This window comes from Monodon monoceros, unplaced genomic scaffold (genome assembly GCF_005190385.1).
Source record: "Monodon monoceros isolate NGI ecotype Baffin Bay Population unplaced genomic scaffold, NGI_Narwhal_1 Super_Scaffold_8, whole genome shotgun sequence".
NCBI lineage: Eukaryota > Metazoa > Chordata > Mammalia > Artiodactyla > Monodontidae > Monodon > Monodon monoceros.
Window position 1 is genome coordinate 72,613,164 of NW_021703785.1, and position 10,708 is coordinate 72,623,871.

General features: G+C 43.3%; 1 protein-coding gene across 2 annotated transcripts in view; it reads right to left on the reverse strand.

The window, feature by feature from the left end:
* Nucleotides 1-636: 636 nt before the first annotated feature.
* Nucleotides 637-10,708, reverse strand: part of TNFRSF19 (TNF receptor superfamily member 19) — an 87,049-nt gene continuing 76,977 nt past the window's right edge. For both annotated transcript variants that reach the window (XM_029210410.1, XM_029210409.1), the window contains exons 8-10: nucleotides 9,498-9,600; nucleotides 8,491-8,896; nucleotides 637-3,729 (exon numbers count right to left, since the gene is read on the reverse strand). In XM_029210410.1, coding sequence (XP_029066243.1) covers nucleotides 3,697-3,729; nucleotides 8,491-8,896; nucleotides 9,498-9,600 — 542 coding nt within the window. In that variant the 3' untranslated portion in view covers nucleotides 637-3,696. The remainder of the gene's footprint in view (nucleotides 3,730-8,490; nucleotides 8,897-9,497; nucleotides 9,601-10,708) is intronic.

Sequence of the window (10,708 nt, forward strand, 5' to 3'; positions counted from 1 at the left end):
ATCACTTTGCTGTACGCCTGAGACTAGCATGACATTGTAAATCAACTTACTCTAATATAAAATAAAAATTAAATTAAAAAAAAAAATAGGCCATTTTTTTCCAGGAAGTCTAAATTCCTCTCAAAATCTAGGAACAGCTTACAAAGCTTTACTGAGGGAAGGAAGGGAAGGAAGAGGGGGGCTGAGAAGGGAGAAGGGAAGGAGCTGGGAAGAAACAAGCGCTCTCACGGTGACCAGCGCTGCCCTGTGCGCGTCCCTCACTCCCACAGCCCACCTCTCCCAGGAGAACGCCCCACTGACCTCAAAAGAGAATGAACGGAAAACTTCTCCTTCTTCAGACCTTCCCTCTCGGTGTCACAAAATGAAGGAAAAAAAAAAATAAAAAAGAGGTCATGATAAAACCTTGATACTAAAGCTTCTCAAATAACTCAGTACATTTTTCAGTAGCTTGACCAGCCTGAGAGATGTAACCAGAGGATTCCAAATCTCCCTCCTAGAGTCTGAAATCCAGAGAGGGATACATGGGGAAAGAGGAGATCTTAGTGAGACCCTCCATGGAGAGCAGGAGGGGAACACATACCTGCATCCACACCATCAACCATTTTCTCACCAGACGTGTCGATAAGAATACCAGGTAAAAATTTTATTCACAAATAAAAAAAAGGTCTTACAAAACTAGTTATGTAAGGAAACCAACATTGACAAATGTATCAATTCCAGTATGCAAAACAGTCATGATGGGGTCTAAACTGACGCAAGCTGACTGCCTTAAAGCAATGATGGATAGTTTTTCCTTTTCTATTTTTTTTTTTACTAGCACAGACAATAGTGCTTAACCTAGGTAACAGCAACATTAACACTTTATCTAAAGTAGAAAAATTTACATTTGAAAAATACATTCCATACACACAAGATTAGAAAACCCCACGCCTTTATGTGCTTGTTCTCCAACCCTGATCTCATCCTTGTCAGTGAGCTTCTGCAGTGCCCGTACTCCCAGCCCTGTTATTAGCTGGGGGCGGTTCCTGGCCTCAGCACCCTAGCAGCTGAGTCTATCTGAGTTCTGCAGGATGTTGACATGAAATGCCAACTGGATTGTCCTCTACAGCATTTACAAAGAGTGCAGGCTATAACATCATTGTATGTTTCCGTAGCACATGGTAGTAAACCGTCTTCCTCTGGATAAAAATAACCCAGGATCGGGACTTCCCTGGCGGTCCAGTGGTTAGGACTTCGCCTTACAATTCAGGAGGTGTGGGTTCGATCCCTGGTCAGGGAGCTAAGATCCCACATGCCTTGGGGTCAAAAAAACCCAAAACATAAAACAGAAGCAATATTGTAACAAGTTCAATAAAGACTTTAAAAATGGTCCACAACAAAATAATCCAGGATTTTTCAAATGCAGAATCAAATGAAATCAATTTTTTAACCCTAAGTGTTTCTCTATTGATCAAAAGTGATGTTTCAGGATTTGTGGCCAAAGTCTCATTCCCATCCATCTTAGCTTTCTCCTGCAAGGGTTTTTGCCTTTGAAGTTAAAGAGGGCTCTACATGTGGAAAATATACTCAGGTTACAAAAAGGAGCACAACCCTGGCCTACTTTGATCACCCCTCTGTCACCACAAAAGTGATCAGATTACAAACTACGAACGGCACACATGTGATTAGAGTGAAACTTGCATTTTCGTGGACCTCTTGTGATCAGGTCCTAAATACTTTACATATATTTCCTAAGGGCAAGTCTCAGAAGAGTTGGTGAGTACCAGAGCTTAGGAACCATTGGTTTAGGCTAAAAAAGGAAGAGAAAAAAGAAAGTCAATCAACTATGACTGGACACCAGGTAGACAGGAAAGGCTGTGCCTTACCATAAGACCCTCTAATTTCCCATTTCAGTCAAAGGAACGGAGGTCACGTGCACGACATACCGTGAGCTCATGTCCGCACAGGGATCCTGAGCTGCAGACGGAGGGACAGTCCCAGCACGAGGAAAAGGCCTCGTGAGAGCTCACTACTGCAAGAGAGCAAAGCACGGGGCAATAAGAGGGAAGATAAAAATGTCCTTGGAAAAGGCAGATTTCTAATGCTCACTTTAAACTTTTTTTTTTTTTTTTTTTGGCTGCATCATGCAGCTTGCGGGATCTTAATTCCCTGACCAGGGATTGAACCCAGGCCCTCGGCAGTGAAAGTGCTGAATCCTAACCACTGGACTGCCCAGGAATACCCTCTAATGCTCACTTTAAAGGTCAGGTAGAAGACTGATTTGGAAACAAAATATCTCAGCATTCTCTAACACAGAGATGTTCAAAGGTCTATTTCTTTTTTAAGTGCAAATGGGACAGAGCTAATAGTAATCACTTAAAAGACAACAGCCAGAGCTGATCACGTACGTTCAAGCAGGAAAAAAAATAAATTCTGCTCAAATAATTCCTCTCCAGGGCGCAGAGATGAGCCAACGAGCCATCCCCTGGTTCATGACTGAGCTGGGTTATTTCTGTCTCAGCTCTAGAGCTAATTCTAGTAGGTAAATACCAAGGTGGTAGGGGATGGATCGCCTTCATAGAAGCACCAGACTCTTAAATCCAGCGCCGTTGGGCTACGGTGGGAATTACTGTGAAGAAGCGGCTTAGGAGATCGGTGGGAGCCCTATACGGCAGTTATAATCCACTCACCTAAACGCTGCCTACAAGCTGTGCTTTTTCTTCTGGTCCTAATATGCAGAGTCTCCTAAGACTACTCACCTGGTGGCATGCTTCAGTAGCAGGGAAACCTGATATGTTGTCATTTCTAAAGCCTTTAGTATAAAATACGATGCAAATAAAAGATTGTTATAAATACCGATTCTCTATAAAAGAGAAATTCTGCATCTTTTAAGCTCAGTCCCAGGGACACAAGTAACAAATGCTTCCACATCAATGGATTTTCACATAAATCTGCTAATCTAGGATGCACACGCTAAGGGGTTTTTAACTCAGAGGGATGGGCAGTCCTTTCCCAAACACATGTCCTAACTCAGGCCCCTCTTGTTAACTAATTCAGCCGCTGTTCGCAAGACCGTGGCTGAGGCGAGAAGCCTCAATTCTGCAAGATTTGGTCTCTTCTGATTCCCAGTTAGGGCAGTTAACATCATCTAATGAACCCAAGACTCAGGCAGGCCATGTGAAGTCAATTCTAACCTCCTATGCTAATTATTTAGAAGATGAAAAAGTGACCTTCAGGAAATAAAAACACTCCCTTTTGAACCCATGCTACCTAAAAACTAAGGTAACTCATCTGACGCTGACTTTTAGTAGGATATATGAAATTATTTCTGGAAAGAAAATGTAAATGAAAATGTATACTCTGGGTCTTCAGTCTTGGCAAACCACCTCCACCATGAAAAGAAGCATGAATGCATTTCTGTTTCTCGTTATACCCCTAAGCTCGGTGGCTGCAAACTTGGCCCGTCAGTCTCTGAAGTCAGCCTGTAGCGTAGAAGCTTCTTGTGTAGGAAAGATGCAAAGTCTCAGAAGTGCTTGGAGTGTATTCCTTGAGGTCTCAGCTTACAGCTGGTCTGGCTCAGAAGCAACTGGTTGAAAGGCTTAAAATGCCATCAGTGTGGTTCAGATTTACTTTCTTCCCCCAGAAGCCATGCGAGGTCCAGACGGTGCTGAGTCCATAAGCGGAGGAGTGGCTGCCCTTTGGGCTCCATACGACACTTCATTGCAGAAAGAAGCAAGTCCTTTCGGCCTCCTGAAACAGTGACAGAGGGACAGCTTTGAACACAGCACCTGACAAATTAAAGCCCTAAACTGTGACTGTAAACATTTACAGTGCTTAGCTTTTACTAATTGTGCACATGAATTTTATAATATATGGACAAGAAGTTCCTGTAAGGGTGTCCCAATATCAGGTACCCATGTACTCTGAGAATAAAAACAAAGATTTCCTAACAACCCACAGTCACTCCATATGTGCAGACCTTAAAAGATGAAAATGTGCCCCAAACAAACTGTATCAATGAACAATTCTTTTGCTGATTTTCAACCTCAGTCAAACATTTAACGCTTGTTTCTGTGTTGCACTCCTTTAAAGCAACTGTAGGTAAAGATTTTAGGATTCTTTAGTCTATTCTTTAAAAGAACAAAGATGGTTAATAATTAATGCTATTCTTAGTCTTTGAATTTAAAACTTCTGTGAAGTCTTGGAGAAAGTTTAGAAAGAGTCTGGGAATGAGACTTCTCTTATAATGACTTCCCTGGAATATTCACACATACGTCACAGGGCAAACGTCCTCGGGAGAGAGCAGCCTTTAGATCTGTCCCTTATCACAAAAGCACAGTGATCTCACTTTGGGAGGGGGTGAGGCTTGGGTCACCTGCGTGTTATTGTACGTGAGTGAAACCTTCATTCACGCCGTAACCCTTCATTAACTTACCACTAATTTGGCATTAGTGACATTATCAGACACATTTATAGAAAAAGTTTTTTTCAAAGGTCTAAGGAGATTATCTAGAAATAGAAACTTCTGAGGTTCTCTCAATAATAAGATAGCTTTATCATATATGTTGATCAACTGATATGATAATAACAACCATATTAATGCTACCAGGGAGGAAAATTATACTTAACTGGCCAATAAGGAAAAAACAGAGATGCTGATAGACTGAGAAACTAGAACCCAGGCCATCTCATATCTTTTCTACCATTCCTTCCATTATTTCATGTTGACATTTAAAATGTTGGTTAAGAAACACCACCAAAGAAAGCTTTTCCTGTTATTAAACAGGCTGGCTTCATTCTCCCAAATACCTTAGCAAGTGCTGTCTCAGTATCTTAGACCTGGTTCCCTTCTGGGGAGGTGTGTTCAGGGAACATTTGATTAAAATGGAATCACACAGACTAAAGACAGCTCTCACTCCTATTTGCTTTATCCCGAACCATATCACTATCAGGCTCTGGGTGGCATTAAACTACCCACAGGAAGACTACCGTGTAAAAATAAATTTTTGGAAGCAAATGCATCACACATTAGAAATCCGAGCCTCACACCAAATACAGACAAAAGTCCCTTGGTGCACTTGGCAATAAATCGAATCATCACACTGTACACCTTTAACTTCTGCTACGTTATATGTCAATTACCTCTCCACAAAGCTGGGGAAAAAAGAGTGAATAGAGGTTAAAATACAAGTGAATGAAACTTGTATTCACGTGAAATAGAGGTTAAAATACAAGTGAATGAAACTTGTATTCACGTGAAATAGAGGTTAAAATACAAGTGAGTGCCTGGGTAGGAATTTAAAGTTTCATTGAAAATAAAATAGAAATAAATAATGGTTTAAAAAGGGGCGGGGCTGTTTTGGTAACAGCTGCCCTCATCCACCCCCGGAACGGAAAACAGTGCCCTCCTGAGTTAGGAGTGAGCCCACATCAGGGGCCAAGCTCACTGCACTTGAACTTGAGGAGCCAGGAGTCCTGCCCTCTGGTCCATTAATAGAAAGCTTCCGAAATCAAATTCTTTGCAAGAGGTAAGTTCAGTAACTACGACTAAGAGAAGTGTTTTTCAGAGTTTAAAAAAGATTCTCGCTTAAAATGGGCTCAAAATATTATTTGCTATTTTTTTTTTTTTTTTTTGTACGCGGGCCTCTCACTGTTGTGGCCTCTCCCGCTGCGGAGCACAGGCTCCGGACGTGCAGGCTCAGTGGCCATGGCTCACGGGCCCAGCCGCTCCGCGGCATGTGGGATCTTCCCGGACCGGGGCACGAACCCGTGTCCCCTGCCTCGGCAGGCGGACTCTCAACCACTGCACCGCCAGGGAAGCCCTGCTATTTTTAACTATATGGAGAAAATGGAAGTGATTTACATTTTAACAATCCCTTTCCTGAATTCAGGATGTCTTATTTAGATTTGCCGAAATTATCTAATAGTTATAAGACAACACATCTTGGAAAGCCTATAAAAACCTTTCATTAATAAATTACATGGAGTGGGGCTTCCCTGGTGGCACAGTGGTTGAGAATCCGCCTGCCAATGCAGGAGACACGGGTTCGAGCCCTGGTCCGGGAAGATCCCACATGTTGCGGAGCAACTAAGCCCGTGCGCCACAACTCCTGAGCCTGCGCTCTAGAGCCCACAAGCCACAACTACTGAGCCCGTGTGCCACAACTACTGAAGTCCGCGTGCCTAGAACCCATGCTCCGCAGCAAGAGAAGGCACCGCAATGAGAAGCCCGCGCACTGCAAGGAAGAGTAGCCCTGCTCACCACAACTAGAGAAAGCCCGCGTGCAACAACCAAGATCTAACGAAGCCAAAACTAAATAAATAAAATAAATAAATTTATTAAAAAAATATTTGGTGATGTCCTTAGCCACTGAGAACTACCTCAGAAATGAATAAATAAATTACATGGAGCAACCTGAATGTAACATTTCCTCATTCATCTTATATGTAATTATAACTTTCCATCAGACTTTGAGTTGAAGGTATCTTTATGTAATCATGATTACCTTGACAACTCTCTCTGAAAAGAATTCATGTCATGATGCACCAATCTTACAAACTAAACTACATTTCTACAATTTTGCATCCATGTAGCTGGGACAAAAGGGCTCATCCACCCTACCTCCACCTCCTCAGTAACATAGACAGGAAAAAGGGCAGGCTGAGTTGCTTCTGACACGACTTGGCTTCGAGATGCTTTATTCCTTAGTTTTAGAATTTACACCACAAAACTGGGGACAAGCTACAAAATTAAGACGAGCAGTAATTCTATTTACTGACAATACTCGGAAGAACTGTAGCTAGTGCGATGGTAGCACCGTCAGCGCAGCCACTCAGACTTTCTTCTGACAGTAGATACACGAGAAGGTGAAACAAATAACTCGTGAAGGTAACACAAGCAAGTTTATCATCAGAACGAAGTGACTTGATGGAAAAGAAACTTCAGCATTTTGTAATGAAAACGTGACTCAGATTAAATATTAAGTGTCCTAAGATGTTCATTTTAGAGTGCGCGGCAAGGCTTCCGATTGGGATGTTGGGATTAGCTGCCAAAGGGCCCCGTATCCTGTCTTCTGCGTCCTCCTCTCACCCGTTCTCGGGGCTTGTTAGCTGCTCTGGGCTGCTGGCGGTTCTCTGTCCAAAGGTCTGTGGGCCACGTCCATGCTGAGACCTATATGCACCTAGGCCAACTCTTAAGTCTTTTCTTATTATCCTCATGAACAGTGTGAAAATCAGAGGCTGGCCCCAAAGAACAAGGTCAGTGAGTGAGCTTTCCCAGCTACAGAGGTACGCAGTCTGTGCTTTTTAAACTGCCTCATTTGTTTGATCTTCCTCCTTTCATGGATCTCTTCTTCATTTCCGTTATTATGAGAAAACCAACATCGTTTTTTCTCCAAAGCCAACAAAGGTTTTCAGTACAGAATTCCCTGTACATGCTTTATAGATTTTCTTCACAGTTAAAAAAAAAAGTACTGCAGGTTTAGATGCACATAAACCCACATATGTGTTCTTAGAAGGAACTATCTCCGTCCACACTGACTTTAGACTCTTTCTGATTTTATTAGACAAAGACAGGACGTCTCAAGGAAACAGAGGCGCTATCCAGGAGCCCGTGCAGCGTGCTTGTGGCTCATCGGCCGCGTCCCTGATCTGGGGCAGGAAGGACCCAAGGATGAGAGCAGCCCTGTCTGTGCAGAACAGGGCTTGCGGGGCCTGGGAGCCCCTGTTGCTGCGATTCTGCCCTTTCATACTCAAGGCCGGCATCGTTCTCCCAGAAGGACTCACACCAACAATGTATGTGCTCACATTCAGGGAATGCTTATACACGTTAAGCCAAATTCAGCAAAGGCCACCTCCTCACCTGGACGAGAAAGCAGGGACAGGGCCCAGGTGCCCCCGGGGTCAGAGCCCATCTCCCTTCAGTCACCACCTGCCCCACCCCAAAACCTGATTTCAGACCCTTCCATCTGGAAGGATCTTCTGCTGTATTTGGTGCCAGATCACAACCAACAATCAATTTCCAACCAAACTGATCAATCAGTCAAAGCAAAGCGATCTAGAAGAACCACAGTGAAAGAGAGAGGAGGGAAAAGGGTAGCCATAGGGGACCTAAATTCTCATTAACTTGACCGTGAATGGACAGCATGTAGGTATTGGGCAGAAGAACATCACAGGGGAAGACAAAGGTGAGGAACTGCTTCCAAGATGCTCCCATAACTAATTCATCTCTCAGCCAGGATGGTGCTGGGGTGCGGTGCTGGGTAGCTGGAGTGACAAGAGGAGAAAAGAATGCGGCTGCCCTGGATGGCCTTAGAGATAAGCTGTTAGTTTAAAAAAAAAAGACTCCTGAAATTTAATTTAAATATATTCTCCTATAACATATAAGAAGTTATGAAGGATGGAAAGAGCTTCTCCCCAGGTTCCCCCACATTTAATGGGGGACAGAGTCCTGTTCCCTCTGGGCTTCCTTAAGTCACTGCTGTGCCCACACCGAATCCATCGCTGCCTTACCTGCGGTGACGGCTGAGTGGCCAGGTGATAGACATCTCCTCTCTCCTGAGCCAGCTGATTTCTGGCAGTGAGCGCGTCCTGAGTTAGCGCTGGTTCTGGCACTGAGTTGTTGAGTCTCGATAAATCAGTAGTTTCTGTAAAGTTTTCAGGGTGAGCTTGAATTGGAACTGCTCCACCAACCAGACCCCGACTACTGTTTGAGTCCAAGGATGCTGAATTTGCACTCTCTGGATTGAGAGAGTGAACGTCTTCTCCAGGGAGCTCAGGATAAGAATCGCAAGAAGAGATGTCGTCACCACAGCTGGGATTTTGCATCAGAGGCCAGGCGTCCGAAAACTCACCACAGATGGACCTCGAAAGGGACCCAAAGAAAGTCGGCACTGCTTCCCCCGCTGGACCTGTGTTTCTGGACACATGTTCCAAAGAGCTGTAAGTACTCTACTGGGAGAAAAACCTACTACAAAGCAACATTCCAGCTATGCTTTTCAGTTTTCTAGGTGAAATAAACAACAAGTTATTGAGTCAGAATTCTCATGCTTCCTTTGTTATAAACTTGCTTCAATACAGTAAGTTAAATTACTACGTTTACTTTAAAACCGAATTTTTATACCTACTTCTAACCAATATAGTTAAACTTTAACCTGATGTCTAAAATAGGCAGTTTCCTGGGTCTTAATTGAGTTCCTTTGATCGCTGTTCTAAAATTCTCTGAGTATGTGACATGCTAAAAATTACTTACAAATGATGGAAGTGTCACAAATCATGAATATAAGAGAAAAACAAAATTAGTGGAATATAAAGAATAAAGAATGTTACACTGGCTATCAGTAACCCTGAGACACTTACCTAATTCTTGCCAAAGTTCCCACCTCCTACAATGTCTAGAATGTTATTAATGATACTAAAAGCGTGATGTCCCATAGTTTCCCATGAAAATTGGTACATGAGTAGCCTGTATATTTGCACGCAGGAACACGAAATTATATAGATTAAAAACACCCATTTACCTGTCCTGAAGAATGTCCTTGGAGTGCACCCTACAAGCAGGAGTCTCCCGGCCGACGCTGCAGGCCCCGTCACAGCACGGGGATGGGATGAGATGCACGGGCCCTAGGAAAGCCAGCAGGGCTGTGAGGCGCTGTGCTTGTTTATACCAGTTCAACACTGCTCTTGAAAATTTAGCTATTCCCCTTTGGGTGACTTTCAGGGGGAAAGGGGTTATGAGGTTTAATTTTTTCTCTTTTTTCTTATCTTAAAAATGATGGACCACTTCTATGAAGGACCCGGAAGAGTCAAATTCCTGGAGACAGAGAGTAGGATGGTGGGTCCCAGGGGCTGGAGGGCAGGAAGAATAGGGGGTGAGTGTTTAAAGGGGCCAGGGTTTCAGTTTCGGGTCGTGGAGAAGCTCTGGGGATGGTGGTGATGGTGGCACAACGATGTGAACGTGCTTAATGACCCCCAACTGTACACTGAGAAACGGCTAAAACGGTAAATTTAAGGTGATGTCTATTTTACTACAATGAAAATAAGGATGAAGAGGAATGAGGAGACGGTACGTGAAATGAGACTTTCACCTATGGCTGACGCGGGCGGAAAGAGCACAGGGTTTCTGCAGAGCGGGCTAGCCATGCAGTGCAGAACATAAATGTCTAAACCCTTTAACTCCACACGCACACAGCTTTTTGTTTTTTTACTGCTAGGAATGTATCGTAAAGAGTAACCACCTATGTGCACACAGCTTTGCAAACTATTATGTTCACTGAAGCGGTATGTACTTTTGGTTACAAAGATAATACACATTCACTGAAGAAAAAAACTTTAAAAATAGAGCGATTAGATCAGAAATTAAAAAATGAATCTTCCTTAATTCCATAAGCTGCAAGACACTGTCCACATTTCTGAGCAGCCTTCTAGACTTCTCTCTCTACATATACAGACATATGTAACTCTGATTTTATAAAACTATAGATATAGTAAAACATACAGACAAAATTAGGAAATTAGCATTAATCACGCTGTTGTGTAAGAAAACATTCTTGTCCTTAGGAAACAAGCGCTGAAGTAAAGGGACACCTTATCTGCAACAGATTTTTCTCTTTTTTTGGCTGCACCGCACAGCTTGTGGGATCTCAGTTCGCCAACCAGGGACTGGACCCAGGACCCAGTCCACAGCCGCGTCGATTTTTACTTTGCAGAGGAGATGAGTTTGTGGGGACAG